Below are 14,214 nucleotides of genomic sequence, written 5' to 3' on the forward strand. Positions count from 1 at the left end.
TCAATATTAGTTATAGTTCTGTAATGACTAATTACAGATCTATATGATATATACGTAGTCAATCATACAATACAGTTAATAATTTAATATGTACTGTAAACAATGATAAATTGTCAACGTTCACTAACTTTTAAAGCCTGACATTGCGTGAGCAGCAAAACACTACAAGTGGTACGGGTACTGTGAGAAACACCAGGGGTAGTTTTTATGACATCAATTTCTAATTCCTTTAAAAAATATTATATATACTATGTAGCAAAATAAAGAATGACCAATATTGTTTACTGTACATACAGGAGAGAAGCTTGTGTTCATGTTTGGTAATTTCAACACTCAGCCTTGCGGGGGTGCTACCAAAATAATTAATTTTACCTAAATTTGGAGTAATTTTTAAGTTTCATTAACCACCACCCTCACAGTCTCCACCACCCCCCCCCCTCTTCTACCTCTCATTCACCTTTCTCTTCCCTCTTATCTAGTTTTTCTATTCTAAACCTCACCTTATCAACCCCCCTAAAATAAAAACGAAGCTACAGCGCTACATAAAGTGTAACTAAAGTTTATAAAACTTTGTAAAAGTCTTTATATATGATACCCTAAGAACTACATACTGTTCCATAGACTACTGACGCCAACTCAAAGTACTGTATTGACAATTTGCAGGAACACGGACTCTAAGTTTGTCCGTAAAACCAAAACCACGTCTCATGTACTGTACATTAATACTTTCTGTTATTCTGTTGCACATAAAATAAACAAGCAGAAACAATTAGCAGGAACACAGACTCTAAGTTTGTTCGTGAAACCAAAACCACGTCCCATGTACTGTACATTAATACTTTCTGTTATTCTGTTGCACATAAAATAAACAAGCAGAAACAAAGGAAAGAGGGTAACGAGCTTTCGGATTATTTATCAAATGACATATAAAGGAAAAAACAAAGCGAGTATAAACAATGTCAGGTAAGAAATGACAGGCTTTCACTTTCTAAGTCAACTTTGTAAAAGTTTCCAGGATACAGTACTTAATATTGTAAAGAACAACGTTTATGGTTTCATGGCTTACCGTGTTTAAATACATAAATATGAATATTTAAATATATATTTTTTAATATATTGATATATATGCAGCTCTAGATTTTGTCACGCTTGTCATTAATTTCTGGAAAATACTAACGAGAAATTCCATTCGATTCAAAAAGTTTCATCGCCCAGACAATTCTTTTTTCACAACTACTGTACCAAATAAGATACAAAATTTTATGAAATCGAAAATGATGTCTACAAATTTTGAGACCGTTTTCTCGAGTACATACATTCTTTAACTTTGAACGTACCCTAACAATATTCAAGCACACAAACGGTCGTGTGAGGGGGGAGGGGAGAGGGGGGGCCTTGGCCTTGAACAAGACTGTAAACCTTCGACTTTTAACTTCAACTTTAAATTGAGCCCATTTCGAGAAGTGCACACACCATACAGGTATGCTACGTATGCAGCCTTTTTTTTTTTTGCCAGTTGGATCCTTCCATTTATTTCTGAGGTACAGGTAAGCGCAACTTTTAAATTAACAATATAATGGCAACTACAGTACTTGACATTTATAAGATGAGACACTTGGAACAAGTGTTAAAACTTTGACAGTTTTTTAATTATGAAAGCAATTCACCTGTGCACATAAATACTGTACATCAACCGTAAGTTAATTATTTTATGACTTGCACATGTATAGGATCGCAAATACAGGTACCTGGTAAGTTCAAAGAGAAAGTAAAAAAATACAACAGAAATCCTCAATAAGACAAAGTTGCTATCACTTTCTGCGAGGATAATGACTTTACGTTAAATTTGTTATAATTTAATTATTCATAATTTAAATACTCTTTAAGTACTCTATAATTTAAGTACTTAAACTTGAAGTGCTGCATGAACGGGTCTCTTTTTTATCTTTTCTTTCTTTTTTTCTAGCTTCGTTTGATTTTTTCCTTGCCTCTTGGCTGCCATAAACTTTCAGGTACAGCGGTACACGGTTCTGTCTTTAGAACCATGCACTCCTGTGTTGAATTACAGGAAACTAACATACATGTAAACCTATTATATAAATAACCTACAGGAATTAGACCAGTCCAACGCACGTCGAAATAGTAATGGTAAGATTTAAAGTGGTAATATTAAACACACTAATTAGTGATCTGTAAATATTTTTTACCATATTTCTTTACCATTCACCTTTTTTTACCATTTTACATTTTTTTACCATATTTTGCCATCGGTAAATATTTTTTACTGGTCATATTTTGGTTAATATTTGTTACCATATTTTTTTACCATTTACCATTTTTGTTACCATTTCTTTCTACCATTTACCATAATTTACCATATTTTACCTTTTTACATTTTTTTACCGTATTTGTACGATCCGCAAATATTTTTATATTTTGTTTACACTTTGTCAAACAAATTGAACCTACAGTACCTCAACGAATGTCCTGTGTCATCAGCGACCGACTTCACTCTAACCAAAGGTTGCTGTACCTTACAACATGACCTGGCAGTTTTTTTATTATATATTTTTTCTTTAGGGTTAGTCAACAGAATGAAACACAAGGAAGTTACCCCAATCATGACATCGTGAAATAAAATTCCCTAAACACTTTCCCTTCTATGTGTGACATGCAGTATATAATTGATAGCTGGACAGGGGAATACCTGGATTCTTGTTTACACAATACCATTATCACACCACCAATGTATTGTGATGGTCAGTGACTCAGCACTGTAAAACTTGTACATGCTGTAGTTTGTTAAGCTATTTAAAGACCAACTATGGAGACTTTTCGATGAACATAAAATCCCACCATTTTTCACGTATGTAATCCTTAACTGATTCCAATTACATTGATGTAATTAACTTTACCAATTTCGGACGTTAAATAAGTGAAAAATGGGACGAAAAGTCAGCTTCTATTTCAGACATTCCTGAAACATTCCTAAGACATCAGGTGACCATGTGACGTCAACGTTTGTATACCTCACTCACAACTATACTTTTAGTGTGTAAAGTCGTATACTTGAGCTGCCAAAAACATCAACGATATTACTCCTTTGTCCTCAAAATGTCACAATTCTGTGTTGTTGGAGGTTGCAGTTATACCTCATCAAACAAAAGCATCAGCTTTTTTAGATTTCCGAGTAAAAGAACCGACGTAAAACGCCGCAGACTTTGGATCAATTTTTTGAGATCCACGCGGAAAGATTCTTCAGCACCCGGAGTATCTCATGCCCATGAGTCCACATGCATGACCCTGCTTCTGTGTATGCTGCAAATGTCTCATTCTGTGAAAATTATATACTGTCGATAGCTGTGTCGGACCATGGTCGGACATAGCTAATATGAAATTGACCGTAAACACGCCCTGGACGTCCTTACATGTAACATTATATCACGCAATTGACAGTAATATATTTACTGTAAGAGATGACCGTATATATATACCGTGCCAAGGGTATAGCATTGTTAGTACATGTACGGTAGTTAGTTACAACAACTCTCGCCGGCGTTGGCTCACAGCATGTGTAAATAGCCATGTTAGGATTTATCTATTTCATTTGTTGCATTCCAGTATCGTGAGTTCGTGATACATGTGTAATATTGTCCGTTCTGTTTATTCCGACATCTGCATGTTCCAAGGAGTTGAATAAAAACGGTAGTATGTAGCGATCGGACGTTTTATTTCGTTAGTGACTGTCTTGTGATTGTGGGATTTTAGTACTGGTCAAGGCCTGTTTCAACTAGACCTAACTCTATGGAATTACACAGACTCACCGTAGTTTTTCGCCCAGGATTGAACAAGAAACGTGGATTAGGATATTCACTGCTAAATTTGTTTATTGACAAGATACTTTTTCTGTGTTTGTATACTTTGGGATATTAAAATGAGTAAGTACTATGTAAGTATATTGTACCGTACGGACCTATTGACGCTACGCTATGTAAAAGATGCCTCCATTTGAGTGGAAATTTTGCTAATAAAATAAGCAATTTAACTAAAATTTCTGCTTATAATTGTCTTAAAACTTGTTGTTAACCTTCATGTGTTCTTGTTTTAAGCTAACAGCTTTTCAAACGCTCGAAATTGGAAGTCAAAAACAGTACAATTCTTCGCTATCTGTGTACAAACAGTGCCTATATCAGCGTTTGATTTTCGCGGTATACAAACTTTGACGTCACACGGTGACCAGAGGCTCCTTTGGGTCAATCTCTGTTTTCAGACATTCCAGAGGTTTATATCACGTGACTACCCAAAATGTCCATTTTCGTGGTCGTTTTTGATGGGTTATAGTAGGTTTTCGAAGATTATATTTTACACATGTTGATTATGGGTATGTAAACTCCTAAATTAATGGAAAATCTCAAAAAAAAAAATTGCCTCCATATTTGGTCTTTAACTAAATAAGTGTACTGTAAACATACAAGTTTACTGCATAAAACAACACAGAGAAAAATCATAAACACAAAGGTCAAGTACCACACTGTGCATATATGGGTGTGTACACTATATGCACAGAAAAAATATATAAAAATTCCTTTCATTTTGTTTGTTTTTCATAGCTATTGGTCTCTTCCCAGGAGGGTGGGTTTGCCAGGTCTGGAGGAGCAGTAGCCCAATATTTTTTAAAGTATTATAGAGCTCCTTTCTGAATATTTGGCTTGTCTGCCTATTCCATACTGTACTTACAACATTATAAAAAATATATGGAAAAAATATATGAAAAAAATAAATGTAGCTTTAAATAGAAGGGGAATGCTTCACATCATACTACCATCAGTTACTTGAGCTTTGAATAGAAGGGGAATGTTTCATACTAGTTACCATTATTTACTGTAGTGTTGAATAGAAGGGGAATGTTTCATACTACCATCATTTACTGTAGTGTTGAATAGAAGGGGAATGTTTCATGCTACCATCATTTACTGTAGTGTTGAATAGAAGGGGAATGTTTCATACTACCTTCATTTAGTGTAGTGTTGAATAGAAGGGGAATGTTTCATACTACCATCATTTACTGTAGTGTTGAATAGAAGGGGAATGTTTCATACTACCTTCATTTAGTGTAGTGTTGAATAGAAGGGGAATGTTTCATGCTACCATCATTAACTGTAGTGTTGAATAGAAGGGGAATGTTTCATGCTACCATCATTTACTGTAGTGTTGAATAGAAGGGGAATGTTTCATACTACCATCATTTACTGTAGTGTTGAATAGAAGGGGAATGTTTCATACTACTGTACCATCATTTACTGTAGTGTTGAATAGAAGGGGAATGTTTCATACTACCATCATTTACTGTAGTGTTGAATAGAAGGGGAATGTTTCATGCTACCATCATTTACTGTAGTGTTGAATAGAAGGGGAATGTTTCATACTACCTTCATTTAGTGTAGTGTTGAATAGAAGGGGAATGTTTCATACTACCATCATTTACTGTAGTGTTGAATAGAAGGGGAATGTTTCATACTACCATCATTTACTGTAGTGTTGAATAGAAGGGGAATGTTTCATACTACCATCATTTACTGTAGTGTTGAATAGAAGGGGAATGTTTCATACTACCTTCATTTAGTGTAGTGTTGAATAGAAGGGGAATGTTTCATGCTACCATCATTAACTGTAGTGTTGAATAGAAGGGGAATGTTTCATGCTACCATCATTTACTGTAGCTTTGAATAGGAGGGGAATGTTTCAAACTACCATAATTTACTGTAGTGTTGAATAGAAGGGGAATGTTTCATACTACCATCATTTACTGTAGCTTTGAATAGGAGGGGAATGTTTCATACTACCATAATTTACTGTAGCTTTGAATAGAAGGGGAATGTTTCATACCACCATCATTTACTGTAGCTTTGAATAGGAGGGGAATGTTTCAAACCACCATCATTTACTGTAGCTTTGAATAGGAGGAGAATGTTACATATAACATACTTCCATCATCAACAATAGCTTTAAATAGAAGCCTGGGAATGTTTCATACTTCAGTACTGTAATCATTTACTGACACAGCTTTGAATTGGTCAATACAATACGTTTAATACTGCCATCATTCACTGTACATCTATGTCTTTCCTTAAGTCCTGGCTAGTAGCATCGCTTGGATTTGGGACATTCTATTAAATTCAAATATTTAGTCCAAATGGTTAAATGCAAACCAACCCTCCTCAAACTAGGCACACATGAATCCTGGTTCTTAATTACACACTGGTTCAAACATTTCCTTATGATTGTCAAATGTTTCCATGAAACCCATACTAGCAATTTATACCTAGAATATATAGGGGGGGAAAAAATAAGTAGATTGTATAACGGTAAATTATATTTACATAGATATTGTATTACAGTACCTGCATTGTGTATGAAACTTATTTCACTTCGTATTATATTGACCTTTCATCCTTTCAAAACAAACATGAATGCGTGCAAACATACATTGTATCTGCTGAGCTCGCTGCCTGACATGGAATATTAATTAATCTCTTCGACAACTTTTGTGCACTGTACACAGTGCAGTTTGAAGGAGCCCTTTACGTTTTGTCTCTTAAGTCCTGGATTCTAAAATATGGTTCTCGTGTACATGTATACAAAACTGCAATATTATTTAGGTATCTCTAAACTCTGTGTATATACAGTATATCTACTGTGGCAATCTGACCATTTTGCAGATCTACTAATCTGCCAAGAGATACCAGTTAAATTTCTACCTGTCTGGTCAAAAGTATACAGTGAAAGCGTAGATCTCAAACATTGAACAGGTAACAAAAATGCTACGGTAACCAAGTGTTTATAAAGGGAGTGAAGACTCGCCCACAAAAGAAAGTCTGATGCCAGTAATCTGACCTAGTTCAGAATGAGGTGTAACAGAAGTGTTAGACACCACCATCGGTACTTAGACACTAGTGTACAGTCAGTACATACAGCTGCGGTCAATACCCACAACACAGTGTACATAGCAGCGATGGACATCTCAGGTCTAGATAAAAGATAACAAGGTATCACGTTTCATTATTGTCAGCATTTTCTAGCGACAACAAAAAAACTTCACTTGCAAGCAAGGGAAAGTAAACTTTTTCAGAGGGCAGTACGTGGTTTGGGGCAAGTCTTCAATACCTTCAAGTCCTAATGCAAAGCTGTCCGATAGCTTCTACAGTGTGTACTCTACAGTACCTAGACCATACTACTGTATGCACGGTTTGATAGTATACATGGAATTAATTTACTGTTCACATCACTTTTGCAAAGAATTGAAATTAATTCATTTTTCTCAAATATTGCCGGGGAAATGCTATACCTTTTAACCATGTTTGTTCACAAAAGCTGCTAATATTCAAACATTTTTCTATCCATGGTTGGCAGTTTTGTAGTTCATCTTGTTCTGCTATCTTTACGATACCAGACACATTACATTCACTGTTGGCGTGGAACGGAATCCGTCTCTTTGTGATTGTGAACACTTGATCAGTCTTCAAAGGAAAGTCAACATGTGATACATACAGTAAATTTGTACAGGTATGCAAAACACACGTACAAAACCCAAAATATTAACGTACACTGATATTGTAAACTGCAACTGTGTCTCGTGGGATTTTTTTTCATGACTGTTTAATCGAATGATATCCGTCGTTAAATTTAATTGGGTGATTAAAGTAGGAGCATTTTATACATAGCCTTCTTGAGGGCTTCAAATTTGGTCAGCAAATTTGGCCAAACTTGTCAGATATATAACAGAAAGCAGCGTTAACGATTGATCCAACTCTGACATCCCTCCCACTATAGATCAATCTTTCCTTTCCACCAAATTGAAGGTCAATTAAGCAATTAATTTATCGTCCCATTTGTTTCAACAATGCAGATATATATAGATGTTAGAAAGTGAGATTCAAATGCAAAAACTGTTCTCCATCCTTCATTACCCAGTACACGTAGTTCTGTCTAGACCATCAATTTAGATGACCATTTTCGTATTCATGGAACGTTGCCAGTCTGCCAGATTTTATGTCTAGTTTTTCAGCCAAACTGTACATACAATGGCTGGCTTCATTTTCGTAATATCATGAACGTGTACAGTGCCAATGGAAAAGTGTCATTGTTTGGTGGCACATTTGAAGAGCAGGTTTTAGAAAGTCTTGGTAAGTCTAGAAAACTAATTAGAATGTACTGCAGGTTTCCACGAGATCTGCTACAAAAAGAAAATCAACTTTTTCCAGAAAAAGAGGTCTATGTACTTTTAATACTAATGGGCACTTTATTTCAAAATACTGTCATACATAAGTCTGTAGTAATTAGATTATGATAGTATTATAGGATAACATGAGTTTACACTGGCAGTTTATTTAAAATTAACTTGCGAATGTTATGAACATTGCAGGATTATGTAGGCTCAATCAACTTGCCTTTTGGTAAAACAGCCTAATAGCTTATTATTGGTAACATTGTGGTCAAGTGGTTTCAGGCAATGGACTGGCGATCTAAGGACTGCAGGTTCGAGTCAAATTACGTTGTGTGCTTGGGCAAAGCACTTAATCTCCATTGTCTCTCTTCAATCAAGTGTATAAATGGGGACTTGCTATGTAACTTATATAGTTGCTTGGGCGGGTTTGTGGCCGCACCCTATGGAAAGTCTGTCAGGAGACACAGAGATGTAGTGCGCCAGGACTCCCAGGAGGGATTGTTTGAGTTGTGCACACTTTTCGTGTGTGGCTGTGACAAGTTACCAATGAAGAGGGTTTAGAGTAAGTGTGGTAAGGTCGTGTGAGGGGGGGGGGCTGGGGGCAGTGGCCATGAACAAGACTTTAAACCTTCAACTTTTAACTTCAACTTTAAATTGAGCCCATTCAAGAAGTGCACACTATACAGGTATGCTACTTAGGCACTGTCGGTACAGAATGTACAGCTATCTACAGTTTATATATACAGGTAGATCTCTATGTCAAATACAGGTACAGATTAGCAAAACTTAATTTACAATATGGCAACAGTACCTACAGTATGGAAAGTCCCCCAGAGGACACATTGATGTGGTATAAAGTTGTGTGCTGGAACCTTGGCCTTGCACAAGACTATAAACCTTCAACTTTAACTTGTATTGCAGACGTTCATACAAAATGACCATGTATCGTTGGTAACACATTTGTCTGTGGGTTTAAGAGGCCTGAAAAGTTTATCCACAGAAGTTATAATATACAGTACGGGTCTATCCTAACTCAGGGTATGATATATAGCATTCACATTTTGCGATACCCAAATTTCAATTAAATTCCTAAACAACCTACAATAGAAGCACACCACTACTAGCCCTACAATTGTTACTGGAGCTACAAATCAGACTTGGATGATTGGATCCAGTTCTTGAAGATTTTCAGGAAGATTTTTGCCTGTTGGATCCTTCCATTTATTTTGTAGGATTTGTTTTTTATGTTCCCATGTTTCATTGAGAACACCACTTCACATGCCTTTACGGCAGTTAAATAACATGGAAAAATCAGACAGGTTCAAGATGGGACTTTGATTGGTTGTAATTTAGTTGATTAATTAGTGGTCTTCCAGCATATCGATGAGGTACTGTGGTATACTATGGGCTATCTGTATTTAATGAACAAATCAGTCATGATTTATCAATAGCGATGCTGGCAGAGTCATGCGGACCTAGAAGGGTTATTTGTATTAGGCCTAATTAAGCAATGTTACATTTCATTTGCTTCACCAGGGCTAGGCCAAATTACAGTTAGTTATTGCCAACACTAACAGGTTGCATGTATCCAATTGATAGTATACAGTCCTAGAGTTAATCAAGTAGCATTAATACTAGTACCAGTAAGGCCTGGCCTTACATAATACTACTGTAGTATAGTAAAGGCTTCATAATTGACGCACCCCCGTAATTGACGCACCTTCAATTATTACTAGCAACGATACAGCAGGCCACCTAAACTTTTTGCAGTCAAGCAGAATGACATATTTCATGAGTTTGATTCCATTTCAGCTATTTGCTGACCAAATTGTGGTATTTTTTAAGCTATTAACACCCTCCCACCAGTTTTGCACATTTTTTGGTCATTTGGAAATCTTACTTCCTAAAAATAACCAACATTACCTCAATATGATAACACTGCTCTCTAGGACCTGATCTGTCGGAGCTTAGAGGCTAAGAGCATAGCAAACAGCATCTAAAGTCAATGGATGTATACTTAGGCCTACACTACAGTTAGCTTATCGACGAATGTGTCAATTTAGGGGTATGAAAGAACTTGACACAGCAGACATTTTGTGTTCAAATTCTTCTCAATTGTTCATTGCGTAGGCACAGAACAAGAAATATTTTGAGATCATTACATTTCTGAGGGACTAAACATATGAAAAGTGCAGGCAGTTGAGTGATTTTGATTTTATGTTGACCGACATCGTCAATTCAATCCTTAAGTGCGTCAATTACGAGTCCACCATGCTACTACTAGGCCTACCACAATATTGAAAAGGTCCAGGCCTTACTGCTTCGGTATAACAAAGCTGCTAGTAACTATACCAGGCATTTTGTTGTTTCCGGTATGACCGTAGGCTACATAGCCTACATGCAATATATATTGCATATTGGTCTAACTTAGGCCTATGTTGTACTTGTAGGGTAAGTTATATGTGTCACGAACCACCCACTGAATATCGGTACTGGCACCAAAATGTACCTTAGCTTACGATTCAAACTAAGAACTCATTTTCATATATGTGTGTAAGAATACTATGTCACAAATTTACTGAAAGACAGAATAGGTCCAAAATCCGAACAAGAAGACTTACCCGATTGACGGCCATCTTGTTTACTTTTAAGTTCCAACTTTATATCATTCAGATTAGGAGGTCCAAGAATTGGTAAGCCACGACTTGAATGACCAAATCTGTATGTTGCTAGTATTGTACAACGATGTATGAGTACTTTTTATAATGCAACGTTACAAACACTAAATACACTCTCGACTGACACGATCAGTTTTCAGTGAATGACACCATCAGTGAAATCACCTTGTCATCTTCTGAAAAGGGGAACCATGAATCAGGATGACATATTGACAGTAGTCGTGACGTTATTTCGCAACAAAAATAAACATTGGACGGAAGCTACATCAGCCTGGCAAAGCAAGCAAACGGGTGAAAGAGCAAACTACATTCTGGGAAAAATGCAAAACTAAGTCACATGATTTTAAATCACTAAGATTGTCCTCCGTTATATCTTGCAAGTGCTTGAATTATTTGGCACTGAGTCTTCAAATCAGTGGTCATGAGACATCTCGATTCATGACATGGAATGTGGGGCTATGAAGTATAACATGGCTCTCTTTCCATCCAAAACAGTTGATATATGCTTTGATCCCACCCGATACGCTAGCTATGGGACAGCGCATATAAAGTACGGTTTATACGTCTATTTCCATTATTTCTGGTTGCGTCGATACAACGCCTACCCAGTGCCAGTGCCCAATCGCTTGTATAAATCTTAACAGAATTAAAGCATTCAGCCAGTGGGATGCTGGGACGTAAATGTTGCCCTCATTATAAGTATACATGTTCAAGCTTGGACCACTTGCCCAGTATATATCTTAATTGTCGATGAACGTTTTACAGTAGGCTATATACCATCGGCTGGTGAAAGAATCGATGATAAAGTCGCCAGTGTTACTAAGCGCAGATATTACATACACATTTACAGGTGTGATGATAACAGCCAGCGCCAGATTCATCGAAGTGTTGGCAATGGGTCCTGGGATGGAAAAGGTCGGAAGATATATGTTTCTTCGTATTGTATGGGCCCTTCTTTGTTATTTCTTCAATCAAAACGACTTCAACTTCTTGTTGCATATATTCAGGATGCTCGGCGTGTTATTATCATTGGTAGGCTTACTAGCCCTATACTACACAAACAATTACACATACCAGATAGTGGTCTTAGCACCATACCATCATACCTTGGGCAACCGGAGGACTCATCCATATGCCCGACGAGCCTGCATAGGGCGGCCGGTTAGGGGGTTCAGGGGTCTACTGCTCGGGACCCGGGGAAAGTTAGAGGACCCAGGGAAATATGCTGAGGGGCAGGAGGTAATGGATAAGAACAAAGAAAGGAGTCTTACAAAAGAAACCGATGACGAATTGCGGGACGGACATGGCTCTTTTGTGCCTCGGTGAAACAATACCTATATATACGATTGTAGGACCCTCACAATAGACCCCGACTATAGCACGCTATCATAGAAAAGTTTCTTGAGATTTACGTCATCGACCTGCCTTGGTCGAGTAAAATGACCTCTTTTTACCAATTGAAATAGTCTGCAACGCCTGCCATATATTTTATTCCTGTATGAGGGTCTTTGTGAACGCTGTATGATTAACTACACTATAGATATGAACATATACTTCCACACAATGTTTACACAAAGAGCCTAATGGTGTTAAGAAGCTATGCAGGCTAATTGTAGAGCCTGAGGTCGATTTACGACCGTGGCAGGTCGATTACGTAATCACAAAACTTTCATACCTATAGCGTACTATAATTGGAGCTAATAAAGCAGATCTTTAAATTTCCTCTGACAAGACTTGATAGTCCAGCCAGCTCATTTAATAAATATGTAAAATAAATTAAATTAAACTAAATCGTCAAAAGATAAAAGGAACAGCGACAAAAAGTAAACAGAGAAAAACGACAACCATGCCACTAGTGAGAAACTGAGAGCGCCCTGGCAGAACTTCGAAAGCCGCAACTGCTCATGATAGCCTAAATGTATAATTCAGTTATTTGTTAGAGGAGAAACATTTCCATGTCTTGGCGACGAAAGTTATTTTCGAAACTCATCAACAAAGATTTTTGTTTCTCAGCTAGTACTCTGGGTCATTCAAGTGTGCAATATATGTTCAAAAAACATGTGAAAACTATAGATATGAACATATACTTCCGCACAGTGTTTACACAAAGAGCCTAATGGTGTTAAGAAGCTATGCAGGCTAATTGTAGAGCCTGAGGTCGATTTACGACCGTGGCAGGTCGATTACGTCATCACTAAACACCTTTTTAGAGCTGCCTTTTATTGATGTCAGGAATTGTGAATTTTTTAATATATTTGTAAAATATATTTTTAGCAATTTTACAATAAATCTGAATTTGGCACTTATTTTGCTTTTCTACTTTTAAATCCTTTTTTACCTATTTATATTTATATCTGTTTCTTTAACTTTCATTTATTGTTTATTTTCTTGACTTGGATGTTTTATTGTATTTAAAGCGTGTTAAAGCGATTTTATATTATACGTCAAATAAGTCAAAATAAACACCATGAAAAGGTCTTAGTTTCGAAGTTCAAATATTGAAATTTGGTTATGTTCCATAAAGGTTCCATAGCATCCACAAAAGCATACTTATTTTGGCGGCGATCGCAAAATAAGCCACTTGCTTTCTGCCCCCTTTGGCCCTACAGATTGGTTATCCCGAACTGCTGGATGTCCCTTCGTAATACAAGTCATAAATGATTCAAGCGGTTACATTATCTGTTCTTTGCACTATTGTATTATCAATACAGCATATTCTTTTCAAATGTGTGACAATAACAAATGATAAAAAAAGAAACAAGTGTCTTAAACATCTAGCTGAAAAATTCTTCTCCATATACCAGCCTATGTCACTCTTCCTCTTACCTCACAGTACTGTCTACATCACATTACCTGGCAGTTCCTTGTTACATGCTCCCCACCTTTAAAAATGTTTTACCGTTCTTCTGTCATACCATATTCAGTGCATCACAATTGAGTGCTATTATCTCTCCCTTTGATAAGGTGCAGGTGCATGTGGGACAGGGATATACATGTTTATGACCAACTGGGGGAGGGGGAGGGGGAGGGAGATTCATGTTGCATGCTCCTGCTCAACTATTTATACTCCTGATGCACTTCAGATAAATGAAACTAGTACTTGTCTGTTGACATTAACTTTTTCATGCTACTGTTTTGTTTCATATCCACATGGAAGCTAACACAGACCCTATTTAAGCAGAGTTTTTGGAAATGAAATCAATATCAGTGAAACAAAACAAGTTAAAGTACATCTTTGTAAAAAAAATACATCAACAGTGCTATACAGTTGTCCATTGACTTTTTCCTTGCCTGAAAAAAAAAATGTAGATT

General features: G+C 36.7%; 1 protein-coding gene across 5 annotated transcripts in view; it reads right to left on the bottom strand.

Moving 5' to 3' along the window:
• The window catches only part of LOC139982568 (sorting nexin-33-like), a 62,055-nt gene extending 50,998 nt beyond the window's left edge, over positions 1-11,057 (bottom strand). Inside the window, exon 1 of one of the 5 annotated variants that reach the window (XM_071995469.1) lies at positions 10,846-11,057. In XM_071995469.1, coding sequence (XP_071851570.1) covers positions 10,846-10,860 — 15 coding nt within the window. In that variant the 5' untranslated portion in view covers positions 10,861-11,057. The remainder of the gene's footprint in view (positions 1-10,845) is intronic. The other 4 variants (XM_071995470.1, XM_071995471.1, XM_071995472.1 and 1 more) reach the window with 4 other exon arrangements.
• Positions 11,058-14,214: the final 3,157 nt, after the last annotated feature.

Source organism: Apostichopus japonicus, chromosome 16 (assembly GCF_037975245.1).
Source record: "Apostichopus japonicus isolate 1M-3 chromosome 16, ASM3797524v1, whole genome shotgun sequence".
NCBI lineage: Eukaryota > Metazoa > Echinodermata > Holothuroidea > Aspidochirotida > Stichopodidae > Apostichopus > Apostichopus japonicus.